Source organism: Fonsecaea pedrosoi (assembly GCF_000835455.1).
Source record: "Fonsecaea pedrosoi CBS 271.37 unplaced genomic scaffold supercont1.6, whole genome shotgun sequence".
NCBI lineage: Eukaryota > Fungi > Ascomycota > Eurotiomycetes > Chaetothyriales > Herpotrichiellaceae > Fonsecaea > Fonsecaea pedrosoi.
The window spans coordinates 2848624-2863662 of NW_013550610.1; the positions used below are offsets into that span (position 1 = coordinate 2848624).

A 15039-nucleotide genomic window follows, 5' to 3' on the forward strand; every position below is an offset into this window, starting at 1 on the left:
ATGTCGTGTCAATGCAGCGCAGGCGACCAAGAGTGGCGTATACCGAGCACGAAGAGGACCATGGAGTCCGAATCTGGGGAGATGGCCGGGCGCGTTCGATTGCGAGAATAGACCCAGATCTTCTCAGTCGGCGCGTACAGCGCATTTACGTACCAAGTACATAATACCCATCCCCTGGTATGGCATGCAGGGGGCCTCAGGGAGAGAATATAGAGTCTCTTTTTTGTTGGCCAAATGCTCCTCGACTCTCACTTCGCCTCGCCTCGCTAGAAAGAGATAGAAAGGAGAAGGAAATTGTGGCTAGATACACTCGTGTAGTGAGGACTCGGTACTTGGTCGTAAGTGGAACAGTCATCGTCCGTCCATCGGTAGGTACCAGGTAGGTAGATGGGTACGCACGTATGTCATCTGTATGTACACAAGCGAGAGAACCTACATATATGTGTCTGCGAAGAGAAATACCCCTTCCCTATGCTCTGTCTCTGAGTTGAGTGAGTTAAGTGAGTGAGTGAGTGACTTGTGCATGGGCATTGAGAAGGAAAGGAACCGATGGGATAGGAATATCTGGATTCTGGATTCTGGATTCTGGATTCTGGATTCTGGAGGCCTGGCTGGACAGCACCATGCAAAGTCAAGTCAGATAGATAGGTAGATAGGGCCAGCCAGACACGCCAAAGGCAACGCGTATGTCCATGGACACATGGTACATGGCATTCGATACATGGCATAGATACATGGTCCTCCGTGAATGCGTGCATGCATGCATGCATGCGCCATATTCCCTGTCTGTGTCTGTTCGGCCTTCTTTCTCCCGGTACGAGACAAAAGTCATCTAACCAGTACCAGTGCCAGTGCCAGTGCCAGCGAGCCAGTTACTGGACCTGAGTACGAGGTACATATTGTACTGTACATCAGCCTGCGGCCTTGAAACTCCCCCCCCCCCCCCCCCTACAACCATACCACCCACCATGCCACCCCTCTCGTTGGTCAAAGGCGGCATTTTCCGAGAAATCCCCTTTTCGCTTCTTGCTTCGCTTTTTTTGCTTTTTGCGTCTTGCTGACATGAACTTGACTGGCCTGATTCACTTACCCCGATTGACTTACCTGACTTGACCTGACCTGCCTGGCTTGATTCAGACAAGAAACTCGAAGACGTAGTTCTTGGTCTTTGCGAGGAGTCTTAGTCTCGGAGTTTTGACGGCCTGAGGAGAAGGACAACTCGTACTCGTTGGTTTCTTTTTTCCCCCTTGTCCTCCTCATCTGCATCTATCTGCATTGGACTGGGACTTGGACTGAAAGAAAAGGACGTTTACTGTAGGTTCCCCTGCGCTATGAGGTAGAGGTACCGAGTATGTATTATTACCTGCCGAGTGAAAATGATACGGGTACACTGGCATACTAGCACACTGGCACACTGGGTAGGGTAATGCCATGCCATGCCCTCCTATGTATGCTATCATGGGTCTGATCCTGCCTGGCCACCTGCCTGCCTGACCATGCGCAGTGGATAGTAGTCTGAGCGGTTGGAGCGGTTGAGCGGCCGACAAGACAAGACCAGGGGAGGACGAGGTATAGAACATACCCCTCCCCCCTTTTTGGTGGATGTATGTATGTAATCACATCTTGTGAGTACATTTACTTGTACAGATGAGACGGTGAGAAAGTGGACGAGAATGAGAATAACCATGTCCTACCACGAGGAACAAACTCATGGGTCTCTGGGACCAGTACGTATCGATCCCGCAAGGCGAAGCGAGACGAAGCCAACGCCCCCCAAAAAGAGCAGGAATTGGATTCCCAAGCCACCCGTCCGGCTGGCTGGCTAGCACATATCAGAACTCTCTCTCCTTGACCAAATGCGTTCTCCAAGAAGAGCTGCTGTAAAGTAAAGCAACGCGCTACTCCGGATGCATGCTCGTAGGGCCATGTCTGTTTGTCATCGTCATCCATGCCACATTTTTGCATGCCAGGGGAGTCAGCTGCCGGGGTTACGACTCTTTTGTATTCATTTAGCTGTTGGTTGTTTATTGTTGGGGGGTGATCGCCAGGGCCGAGAATCCTTCGTACTTAATACTCACTCACTCACTCCGTAAGACCAGGATGCATAGGCACAGCCGTCGGCATCGGTTGGAATCCCATTGGGTAGAATTGATTCCACCTGCTGAGTGATATGTGACTGACTGAGCTTTACCTACACGTGCAAGTCCCAAGTACAGCGCGTATGCAAGAGACTCGACGCCCACTGTCAAGACGTGACAGTGAATAATGCAGACGTCACCGGCGCCTGTTGTCTTGGTGGTGCTGGTGACCAACGCTCTCGTTGCGGAATCGACGCACGTGCTGTTTGTTCAAGAACAAACATCTGGGATGAAACTGTTCAGGGTTCGGATGTGGTCATGGCACGCATGGTCAGAAGCGGTTCCCGTGGTAAACTTTGGGGAAAACTCGTGCAATGTATTTCCATGGTGCTTCTAGGCTTGTCCATTGAAGGATCGTTAACCCTGTACGAGTGTGGGAAGCGGGAACAAGGGAAGAATACATCCTTAGTCCGACGCTTTTTCAAGCACTACACACCGGCAACACGGGGAGACAAAAAGTGTAGAGCACGAGGGTTGCTGTGCCAGAAAAAAAAAGAACGCAGTTCTCATGCAGTAGTGCAGCCAGAGATAGCAAAGGTGATTGGCGCCCTCTTTTGAACCCTGCCAACCGAGGAGACGGGCGTGACGGGTCAGCTGAGGCCCTTGTAACCGCATCTGTGAAGTTAAAACTGCTTCATGGAGGGAGTGCAGCAGTTCCGGATTGGACATTGAGAACGAGTTGACGCTCGAAAAAGAAAAGCTCAAGGAGTGCATCGGTAGACAATGTGAAATCGGCCTGAAGGTCTTGTTTCCATCATCCTTGCACCCCCGAATTTATTATCGACAAGGCTATGTAGCGCGGCCTCATGGTTGCACCACCCTGCGTCACCAGGTTGTGAAGACTATGAGAGATCTGAGTGATTGCATCGAGAGGTGGGAAGGAATACGTCGCACAAGGGGTGTTTGCAGCACAAGGGCCCGAGAGATGACACGCATCCTTCGAGTGCAAGAGGGGCTGATTGGACCAGTGGTCTTTGCCTGTTTGTTTCATCGTCTTGAGAAGTTCGAGGGCAGCCAGAATGTACCTCGTACAGGGTGCACACGTGTCGTACATGGCCACGGGGCCCTAATTGAGGTCGATGACGAAGTGCGTTCGCAGGTCGGTGCAGCCCTATTCATCTGTCCAAAATGTTTCAATGGGGCACCCACATTGTATTGTCATTGCATCAGAAACAATGTCCATTTTTTTCTCTCTCCGGGTCAGTCATCTCGGAGATGTTATGCGCGTCGACGCAATAGACCTTCCTATTCCCGCCTGTGCCGTTGCTGAGGTGGAGGGGGAGATACTAAGGGGAAAGGCATTAGGCAGGCCTGGCAGGCTATGCTGTAGCCGAGCAAACCGTCAACAAACAGACGGAATAGAAAATAAAAAGTGGGGAGAGGTGGGCGAGCCAGCGACTGAGTGAGAGCGAGCAGGAATACGGACTGTCAGCAAAGACAGACGGTCAGAACAGGCGGATGGACTCGCGATGACGAGGGTCGAAAAGGGTTGTCGGGTTCGCAATAGGGCGGGCATCGAGGGGAGCCTTTGAGCGAGGGGGGCAGCACAGGCAGGTATTTCCAGAGGCAGCGTGTGCCAGGTGCCGGCGTTGCAGGTCAGAAACAGACATGGCATTGGATGAGGAAGACACGAGATCCTAGCATGGACTAGGAAGGATGTTGAGTTAATCTTTGTTTAGCGGTGGTTTGCTGGACTCGATGTGCCGATGAGGAGAGGTGAGTAAAAAGGAGTTATTGGTGAGACGGCGACAGGAATAACGCACTGGTCTGCATTAGCTGGGCGCAGTCAAAGGGAAGGGGAACGTTGGAGTTGGAGTTGACACGCAGCTGCACAAAGGGCTCTGGGGGCCCTTGCCTTGGCTCCTGGGATCAGTCTTCGGGGCTGCTTCTTGGGTTCTTCTTGGGTGCCTCGATGCTTTGAAAGCGAGCCCCACCCCCTAAACCGCCCTAACGAGATCACCGGCATCTGCAGCCCGGGTGCAGCCAGTAGAAAGCATCTGTTGCAAGGTGGTAGGTTGGAGGCGCTTTGGCTTCCACCCTTCCCCCCCATCCTCACACAGTTTGTAAGTTAACAAGGGAGACACCCTTACGAGGGAGACTCTCAGACCACCCAGCTGCCCTGTGCCTTTACCCTGCAAGTGCCTACCTTTTAACCCTTCGCCAACCGTCCCACTATTTCCCTACGAACCCCTTCGATTACTGGCTGCAAAAAATAATATCCCAGCGGCGGCACCAACTGAGCCTTTCTCTCTTTGGCGCTGTATTTCCTTCCGCTCCTCCATTACCACATCGCAGCTTCAATCATCTCTCGCCCAAATTTCTCCCTCGACAAATTATCACAATCGTTCGTTACCTCGACTGCCAATGTGTGGCCGTTTCCTTGTCTCCCTCTACCTCTGATGTAGTCGTCTTCGCCTTTGTCCTCCAACAAACCCCCAGAGAGAAAAAAAACACGCCGCTCTCCTCGCGTGAAACGCCACCAGTCCTCTCCTCAACCGTTCCCCTCGGACCCTCGACACGCACGCAGAACACTCGTTCAACTCCTCCTCCTTCGACTCCTCCTCCTTCGACGCTCTCCTCTCTATCCGCAACAGCTCCGGATCATCTTGACGACTCTGCCAGAGATGTCAAGATAACGGGGGACTTTTTGGCTCCATGGTGGGTCAAAAGTCATAAAGGACTCTGCCCTTTCCCCAGTCCTTGTCCCCTCCGTCCACGACTTGTCCTCTAGGGACCGTTCCTCCTGCACCAGGAGTAATGGCCCAGGATGGAGCCGAGCAACAATACTTGGAGCCGCCGATAATCACGGCCATCAAGAACGCCGAGGGCTATGGCAACGACATGACTCGGCATGCGATGGAGAGGTCATTCAGCCAGGATATCCAGGAAGGCACCCAGGAGCTCAAAGAGGCGGCCGAACAAACCCGGAACATTATTCTTGATCTCAGTTTGGATGGCCATATTCGTTGGGTCAGCCCCTCTTGGACCGATGTTGTCGGCACTGATCTCGAGCATGTTCGAGGTCACAAGATTTCCGAGTTCATCAGCGACAATCCTGACATCTTTGCATCCGCCATCGAGGCTCTGAAGTCGAATGATTCTAAGAGCCAGTTTGTCAAATTTGCCGTCAAGGTTGGCCCTTCTTCCGATATGGGCACCATGCTACCGACAGATGACGGCGAGGAACCGAGCGAGGACAATGTTGAAACTGACGAGAGTGGAAATGCAACCCTCGAGTTGGAGGGTCAAGGAATCATGGTCTACGACAGGACGTCTGGGGGAGAGTCGCACACCATGTGGATGTTACAGCCAGCCCAGGAGCCCATCCGCATTGAAATAGCTCTGCCTCGAGCACTCGTGGAAACCCTGGGAGTCGGCGCAGAGATTCTGGCAAAATATCTCACCGAGCTCGCAGAGTTCGGGGCTAACGACCCCGAAAATCACCCTCCACCCCTTCCCATACTCTGTCGAGTGTGCGAGAGGTCGATTGTCCCATGGTGGTTCGAGAAGCATTCGGATCTCTGCGTGCAAGAACACAAGGCTGAAATGGATGTGCAAATGGTCCAGGAAAATCTCTCGGAACATAGACACGCAATTGTCAAAGTGCTCGACGCTTTTGAGGTTCGTCAAGGGCGTGGCTCAGGCGGCGAGAACTCCCCTCCTTCAAGCCCCGAGTACAAGGGTATGCCGATTGGCCCTTCGCCAAGCTCTTCAACTGGCGTCTCTTCCGCTTCAGCATCTCATAGTGCCAGTCCGGTGAGATCGCGAAGCCCTTCCACGACCGCCCCCGGTCATACCCGGGCTCGTTCGTTTGTGGTCCGGCGACCGTTGGTGCGCATCGTGGAATTGATTCTAGACCTGTGCGACACAGCTATGGAGATCAATGTGCCCTCGATCAAAGACAGCAAAAGCTCGGCAGAAGATGACTTCAAGTCTCAGTCTCCGCAGTCGGAATCCAGAATTTCCCAAATCATTCAATGGCAACCTCCAAGCAGCCTGGATAACGAGCCTGGCTTAGCCGCCTTGAGTGCGGATACCGAAAAACTGGCTCGCGCCAAGGTGGAGGCCGTTCACCGATATCAGAATGTTTTGGAATACTCCGAGCGCATACGGCAGGAATACATGGCTGAGGTGGATGCGTGTATAAACGAAGCTTTGATCAAAGCGGAAAGGGCTGCAGCAGGTGAGGCATTGTCTTCCAGTGAAAGCGAGTCTGAAGACGAGGCTGCACTGGAAGGCATTCTCGAAAACCCTGGAGAAGATATGGAGCCGACCCCAAAAGCCCTGCCAATCGAATACCTTGAGCCCGAAGCCAGTCGCAGCACATCTTACGTCGGACTAAAATCAATGGCTTCTGCCCTCAGAAATCCTAGAGACTTGCCCCAGATCACCATGGGGAATGATAAAAGACGATCGTCGTCACAGGCAGTTTCGACCGGCTCTAGCAGCCCAATCGAATGTCCCACCCCAAAGTCTCACCGGAGCAATCTTATCTCTCAACCCCAACCCATCTCGAACCGACGTTCTATGTACATTGAGGATGCCAACGACAGCGACAGTAGTCTCCCACCGCCTTCTTTTTTGTCGGGCAATTGGCGCACTGACTCTCCAGCTTCTGCATCTGATCAGGGTCGGACCGCCCAATCCAGGGACAGAAAGAGACGAAGCATGCATCTTCATGGCCTTAATTCGGCCTCCCCTCATCGCCAGCAGTCTCCAGGAAGATACCCGCCGCCACCTCCGTCACCATTGCGGATGACCAAATCTAGAATCCCCAGCGGAGAAATAGCCCAGTCACCTGTTGTGTCACCCTTGTTGACGGCTGGAGAATTTGTGCCTCCCACCAATGCTCCGAATCTGCATAGAAGACAGTCGTCGATGCATTCGTCAGATCTGAAGACCCCTGCTTCACCCAGGTTGAACTCTATCTCTCACCCACAACAGCGGGCACAACCACCCTCAATAAAGGATTTTGAGATTATCAAACCGATTAGCAGAGGTGCCTTTGGAAGTGTGTATCTGGCTAAAAAGAAAATCACGGGTGAATACTTCGCTATCAAAGTACTCCGCAAATCCGACATGATTGCAAAGAATCAGGTCACCAATGTCAAGGCCGAACGTGCAATCATGATGTGGCAGGGAGAGAGCGATTTTGTGGCCAAACTGTACTGGACGTTCTCCAGCAAAGATTATCTCTATCTGGTGATGGAGTACCTGAATGGAGGTGATTGCGCTTCCCTCGTGAAGATCCTTGGAGGTCTGAGTGAGGATTGGGCTAAAAAGTACATCGCTGAAGTCGTTCTCGGCGTCGAACATTTGCACTCTCGAGGGATCGTCCATCGTGACTTGAAACCAGATAATCTTCTGATCGACTCCAAAGGACACCTGAAGCTTACCGACTTTGGTCTGTCTCGTATGGGTCTTGTTGGTCGACAGAAACGTGCACTGAAGCAGCCCGATGAAGCCGTCCCCGATCTTTTGAAGCAGGGGCCATTCACTCAGAACGGTTCAGGGTCGAATCCGACCTCGCGATCCACCTCTTTTGACTACCAGGGACCCCATTCGCCGGCGCCGACACCTCTCATGACGCCTGCTTTTACCGGAGGTCTTGATCAACCATCCTACTTCAGCCTGAATAGAGAAAGCTCTCTAAGCCGAGAGACGTCGTTGAGGAATTCCGGCTATCGGAGCGATAGTGGTAGTGGCTCAAGCTTCGATCTCCATCAACTTTTCAAAAAGCTCGGCGTGCAGGAAGACATTGAATCCCCTCCTCAGATTTTCCCGCGCAAAATCGAAGAAGAAGCATACAGCCAGGGCAGCGCATCTCCTGATCTTTTCCCACTGTCACAGTCGATGAGTAATATTTCTCAGACCGCACCCGCTCCTCTGACTTCTCAGATGTTGGCTCCTCCATTGTTTGAGCCTGAAGAAAGTGATCGTCGTTTCGTGGGGACCCCGGATTATCTAGCTCCCGAGACCATCAACGGCACCGTACAGGATGAAATGTGTGATTGGTGGTCTCTGGGGTGCATTATGTTCGAATTTCTCTATGGTTTCCCACCCTTCAACGCCGAGACGCCGGAGAAGGTATTTGACAATATTCTAAATCGGAGAATTGCCTGGCCCGAGGACGACGAAGTCGAAGTAAGCCCAGAAGCAAGAGATCTCATTGACAAGCTCATCCAACTCGACCCGAGAGAAAGGCTGGGTGCAAACAAGGACGAGAAGTACCCAAGCGGTGGCGCTGAGATCCAAGCACATCCCTGGTTTGCTGACATTCACTGGGAAACGCTCCTGGAAGATGAAGCTCAGTTTATTCCAAACCCAGAGCATCCAGAGGACACCGAGTATTTTGATTCGCGTGGGGCCACCCTGTCGTCTTTCCCTGAAGAACTGGAAGACCAAATTTCACCCGCAGGTACAACGCCGAATGGTTCGGACTATCCCAATCGTCCCCACGATGCACTTTTCCGAGCCAGAACGCAAGCAAGTTCTGCTAAGCGTGGCCTCATGCCTCTCCATATTCCTCCCCATTTGGTACGCGATTCCCGCAATCGCAGGCTGAGTGAACCTGTCATCGCTGACGACTTTGGCAATTTCACCTTCAAGAACTTGCCCGTACTGGAGAAGGCCAACAAGGACATAGTCGAGAGGATGAGGAAAGAAGCAATGCAAGCTCAAGCTAGAGGCTATGCGCATTCGCAAGCTATGTCTGCCGCCAACAGTCCAGCGCTAGGATCCCCAGGACCATCCCTTGAAGGCAGTCCGATGATGCCGATGCCAGTTAAGCGGGCACTGTCCATCAGCAAGGGTCACAGGCCGGGCTCTCCATCGAGCCTGGCTACATCCAACTCGTCCCCCAGCAGGCCTTCGCAGCCTTCCTCACCCCTCTTGGTTCAGTTCTCCACAGCGCAGCACCATGATAGACGAAAGACGTCTGGCTCCTCCCAAGGAAGCAGTTCTCTTGCTCCAAGTAGCTTTTTTGATATCCCCTACGATGCCGTCAAACACGGACCGACGGCAACGTCATCTCCCATCAAATCTGCTCGGATGCCTTCGGTTTCTCCCGCAAAAGGGATGCCTCCACCTCGCGCTGCGACAGTCAATGGACGCACAAGGTCGCAGACTGTCGGCTCACAGGAAAGTGACGGACAGGCCCCTCAGCGAGAACCTTTCGTTCCTGGTCATCATAAGCGCAAGAGCCAACTGCTCGTCCGAGACGTTTCACCATCGTCCTCAGACAATGAATCGGCACAAGCGAAGGCGCTCCTCAAGGTGCAACGCCGGCGGCAGAGCTCGAGAAGACTGTCGCAGATCAACTTTCTTGAAGGCCCTACCTATCGACCTTTGGATGTCCTGATCTGTGAGGACCATCCGGTGTCCAGAATGGTAATGGAGAGGCTGTTTGAGAAGTTGCGCTGCCGGACGATCACCGCAACCAATGGTCCTGATGCTCTACGACTTGCTATTAGCCAGATTCAGTTCGATGCCATCTTTATGGAATTCAAGCTGCCCCTCATCAGCGGAGTCGACGTTGCTCGCATGATTCGAGACACAAAGAGTGCCAATACCAGCACTCCAATTGTCTGCATTACAGGATATCTGAAAGATCTGCCCGAAGTCCACCACTTCGACACTCTCATGCAGAAACCGCCGACCACCCAAAAGTTGACGGAGATGTTAGCCAAGTACTGTGCCTGGAAACCCGCACCTAAAGACTTCCGGATGGCAGTTCCATTGACCATCCCACATCTCAACACGCGATTCGATCCTATACCTACTCAAGACAGTCCCAGCTCTGTTGCTTCGAGCCTGGCTCCGACAATGCCCGACTCATCATACCGAGGGTCAGGTCGGGAAGATTCGATTGGCAGTGGCGGGTTTTTTAGTGATCTGGAATCCTTCAAGAGTGATGACGTTCCGGTCATTGTTTCTCGAGCCGCTACTGATGAGTGGGCAAAGGCCGGGTTAGGAATTTCCGACGATATTGTCCTCGGACAGCGGCCTTATATCCAGTCTGGTTATCCTCATCTTGTCCATACAGAGTCTGCACCCCCAAGTGCTTGCACCGACGACACTGGCGGATATGGCCTTCAGACCCCTCGGCGACAAAAGTCATCGGAGGCTGTCAGAGTGAAGCGAGAACTACTGGAGAAGAACATGAACCATGCCATTGGAGCAGCGGAAGAAGGAGATGACGAAGACGAGGAACTGGGCGACGTCCAGGTGCGAGCGCGGTCACCTCTCGGTAAACCACCCCGGCCATCATCCAAACTTGGAATTGAAATGCTGCGCACGAACAGCCGGGGAAGCGTCATTTCCATGAGCGAGGACAGGTCAACGGAGCCAGACAGTCTCCGGAGGTCTCTGGAAGTTCTCGAAGAGCGCATGGAGAATCTCAAAATTCCCGAGGAACCCAGTGTGGCTGCATTGACAGAGATCCAACCGCGGAAGAAACTCGAGCTCTCGCAGCATTCACATCCTGAGCAGGAGACTGTCCGTTCGCCCAGCGGCCAGATCACACCTCCCGTCATATTTCCTCCGAAACCGGGCACCACCTTTGCAGATATCGAGATGGATATCACTCCCGTGCCGACCAAAATGATCAACATCGAAGAGGAGCCAACGCCGAAGCCCCCAGGCAGTCCCTCGAAACCAGAAAGAACACAATCTCAGCGCTAGTTTTATTCTACCCTTTCTCATGTGTCTATGCTTTATGACCGACTTATGGAAATTTGCTCGAACGATTGGAGCCTGGGCCTTTTTCATTTTCTTTTGTACACACAATGACCTGTTGTTTGCAAGGCGCTGGAGGCGAGGGACGTGCAAGCATCACTGGCGTTTGGTTGAAGGCGGGAAAATGCTCGCATAGCTATACGTATATTTCATTCTCTGGCGTTCATGCGTCGGTGCATGATACAAACACGGCCTAAATAGTTCTGACAATCAATCATCATTCTCTACAATGATCTTGGAGTCTTGTCAGGATTGGTTCTTTCTCTTCTCACGTTCGTTTGCTCCGTGGTGGACACTCTTGCCACCTTTGGATATCTTACAGGCGGGTGACAACATATATGTACTACGGTGATGCGTAAATTACAATAGCGGTGACGGATATTGGAACTGACGCCCTCTGATTGGCGATCCGACTGCACCTGCCAGTCCTCCCAAGTCATAGTGGGTTTTTGCTTACATTTATCTCAATCAGGTATAGTTTACGGCGGCCGCGGTCAGTACATATACCTGTCTGCACCCCAGCGCTCTCTCCCTCTTTTCTTTCCCTTTCCTCGGGAAGCAATCATGGCACCAAGGTACGTCAAGTCGCTCAACATCTATGTCAAATACGCATATATGAAGCTAACCGGTGTTCTACAGTCGAATCGACCAGTCCTCCGGGACTTCGCCTCCGCCCCAATCCCAGGCCTCACCCTGGACGAAGCCCATGCAATGGGTGGTTGTCCTGGCGGTGTTGTCCTTGGTGGTGGGCGTTTTGTCTTTCCTGTTTAACGAGAAAGTGCGGACTTAGATAGTCCAGAAGACAGAGCGGCCTCGGAGGAGCCAGAATCCTCCTGGGGAGAGACCTCCCCTACCAGTGCCGTTGGATCTGGTAGGTGCCCGAGGAGAACCCGGGACGGAGGCGGCGCCGTCCGAGGTCGCGGAGGTGGAAGAAGAGGAGGAAGAAGGAAGGGTAAGTTCATTCTCATGTCTGATTTTGTTGCAGGCAACTGGAATGCTAACGGATATTACAGAGTGATGTTCACTCCAGCGAGCCCCCAACTCGCTAGTTGGTTTTTCGGCGGCGTGGTTGCGCCTTTATTTTGCATTATTATTACACAGAGGGGCGGGTCCCATCATTATCTTGTATTCTTATGCCGGGCATGGTCTCTGCCTCCACGCGGCGCTCGGTGGAAACTTGGGTTGGTTGTCCCAAGGCAAAAGAGACCCCGCCCCCCCCCCCCCCCCCTCCTCTGTGTGAAAGAGATGGCTTGAAGACTTGGGTACATTGGATTGGCAACGAGTTCACACATCAATCATCATTCTGTCGACCGCTGCTCGCAGTCAAATAGAGCATGCACACCACACCATGATCAATCAGGAGTCCTTCAGAAATTCAAAGTCTCTCAACCACATTCTGTCGACCGCTGCTCGCAGTCAAAACAGAGCGTTCACTCCAAGCCAAACTCAAACCAAAGTCAAAAAATGCAAAACTTTCTTCAACCACTGCCAGCCACCGCTCTCAGTCCTACAGAGCATCGCATCCCCAAGCGAATTCAAACTCAAGTCAGAGGATACAACTTTCTTCAATTGCAAGCAACCACTGCTCTCAGTCTTACAGAGCATCACAACCTCAAGCCAAAGGATACAATCACAACCAACCACTGCTGTCAGTCCTACAGAGCACCACACATTCAGCTGAACTCGGCCTCAAGTCAAAGAATACAACTGTCTTCAATTCAACCAACCACTACCCTCACTCCTACAAAATCGTGCGGAATTCCAGCGGAATTCCAGCGGAAGCCAATTTCAGATATCTCCTCAACTCTCAGACAGCAAAGAGGTCCCGCGGTCTTCAAGAGTCTTGTAACCTTGTGCCAAATGCCGCCCCTTCACTATCAGATCAATCACAACCTGAGTTATTGCAACATCAAGACCTGCAATATCCTACCCGTGAAGAACACCTGTGAAGAACACCTGTCGACAACTGCTCACAGTACCAAAGGATACGGAAAGCCAAGTCGCGTTCGGCCCAAAGTCAGTTGTCTTCAGGACTTTTCGCCAACCAATCTTCGTTGCACGCCGATTGGAATGATCTCAAAGAGCCATCGGCATTTGCTCTAGGTCCCAAAATGTTCCAAACGAATCTTCCTCTGTCGCCATGTCCCTGCAAACTGTTCCACAGACCAAGAAAACCTTACCGTCACTGAGCTTGAGGACCTGCTGCGAATGAGCCAAGGTCCTCTGTAAGGGAGCATTACTTAAGAAAGCGACTCTGCTCACCATTTCTTCATTTCGCAAATTACCAACACCCGTTCTGCCTCCAGGCTCTGACAACACCTCAAACCAACCTGAACCATTCGTGCTAGTTTCGACCTCAAAAGCTCGTCCTTGCTGATCAACACAGTGATGGCGAATATTTCTATCCTTATCATCTTGGTGATGCTTGCTGCCATCGTCAAGCAAGTCTCAGCTGCATCATCGGAGCCACAGCTTTGCACACCACTAGGTCATCCAGATTGGGATTGCAAAAGCTCAATTATTTGCGAGGCGGATTGGCCTTCAGAAACAGGGAATTATGGGTCGAGAGATGGCAACACCAAGATCACATCGCGCAGTAAATCTCAGGGGAGAATTTTAGTCCTGGACAGTGAGGTCAATTACACAGCCATCAAAGACGACATTCATCGACGCCGATTAGCCACGATCTCTGTGGCTCAAAACTCTCAAAACCATTCAATTGTTTCTCGATCTGCCACATCACCGTTCCCAGAGCAGTGCTGTCGTCTCACCGTGGAATGTTTCAAGTTCTTCGACGATGAGATCGGAACCAAACCTAGGGATTACAATGGCAGGCTCTTGATAGACGATTTCAATCTATGGAAGAAGGCGGAGTGTTGCATGTCGGACTTTTTGACACCAAAGTCGTGGTGTCTGACTCCTCCAGCTCGAAATAGCTGGTTCTCGTGGGATGAGCCACCGGCTTGCTCCAAATTTCACTAGAATCTTTGGAAGAATGGCTGGGCGAGCCTGTCGGCGTAGGGAAGGGGGGCCAGGGGGTGGTGGTGTGGTATGTTGAAGGTCCTCAGGGTCCTCACAACTATGTATGTACAATAACTAGTTGGTCTCTGAAGAGAGCTCCGTGGTACTAGGAAACCTGACATATGTTACACTCTGGATCTCAAGGCTATGAATTCTGGATCCTCTATAAGACGGCGTTACTTGAGAAGACCTTGATCTCCACATTCTCTGCAAACAACCTCGACAAACGTTCTTCAAAAGCCTCCAGGTAAGAATGCTCCAAAGCAAGCCATCTCATCCAACACTTTGACGAGTAGAAACCTACCAATCTCTTTGGCACAAATCAACTCAACAACGGCGCCTTCTACCACCAAGAAGACATTCACCTGTAGGGATTTTCAGGGGGCAAGGAAGGGCCGTGGATCAGGGGAATGTTGGGAGGTCCTCTTTGGTGGGAGGAGACAGTGGGGAGATATGCTCAGAATATTACTGGTTAGAAGCAATATTGGCTTTTTTTAAGGTATGCTTTCCCGTGTCTCTCTTTGTGTTTATTCTATGTACAGCCTGTCTCCGAAATACTTGCGTGCGGATACCTGTCGATAACACCATGTCAGGACCTCGCACTGTTGCCCCTCACGTGCCCGTTTCGATCATGCCTTGGGTGGAAGGGCGGCGCACCAACCATAAGCTCGTCCTGCAACAATGACATCATTGTCGGCTGCTGGTGCCTTTTATCCGGCTTGGCATTTGATGTTCATCTTGACGACGGCAAATCACCACAACCATCCAACTACACTATTTGCCTTGCACCGCACTGCACCGTTAAGCATTTTCATCGCTTCGCTTGCTATCTCTTGGGATTTCTTGGTATACGTCAAGCAATGGGAAGCTTTTCTGACCGTTGCTATCATGCCACGAGCATCGACGTTTGCTGCGCCAAGAGCCGTTTCGTGACCACGACCTGTGGTGGGCTTTGACGATCACTGGGTCACTGTTGCATCGACTATCGCATCGTCCATCCTGGCAGATGGAGCACGTACGATCCGTGGCAACGAAGGGTAGTAGATGTTTACAACTGCAATGCCTGGTATTGGTGGATTTCTCGGCACCCTGCAACCCTCCTGTGGCGGCTCATGTTCCTGGCCAGGGTCGTTATCACGATGGC

The 15039-nt window shown here is 52.0% G+C and overlaps 3 protein-coding genes across 3 annotated transcripts; all 3 read left to right on the forward strand.

Annotated features, from left to right (window-relative positions):
* Nucleotides 1-4895: 4895 nt before the first annotated feature.
* Nucleotides 4896-10820, forward strand: Z517_09864 (uncharacterized protein; the record flags this gene model as incomplete). The annotated part of the gene is made up of 1 exon (XM_013425772.1): nucleotides 4896-10820. One exon carries the CDS (start codon nucleotides 4896-4898, stop codon nucleotides 10818-10820), a length of 5925 nt encoding a protein of 1974 aa, XP_013281226.1.
* A 618-nt stretch (nucleotides 10821-11438) lies between these two features.
* Z517_09865 (uncharacterized protein) lies at nucleotides 11439-11923 on the forward strand (the record flags this gene model as incomplete). Its single annotated transcript, XM_013425773.1, has 3 exons — nucleotides 11439-11619; nucleotides 11669-11826; nucleotides 11888-11923. 3 exons carry the CDS (start codon nucleotides 11439-11441, stop codon nucleotides 11921-11923), a joined length of 375 nt encoding a protein of 124 aa, XP_013281227.1.
* A 1339-nt stretch (nucleotides 11924-13262) lies between these two features.
* On the forward strand, nucleotides 13263-13856 carry Z517_09866 (uncharacterized protein; the record flags this gene model as incomplete). The annotated part of the gene is made up of 1 exon (XM_013425774.1): nucleotides 13263-13856. One exon carries the CDS (start codon nucleotides 13263-13265, stop codon nucleotides 13854-13856), a length of 594 nt encoding a protein of 197 aa, XP_013281228.1.
* Between the last annotated feature and the right edge of the window lie 1183 nt (nucleotides 13857-15039).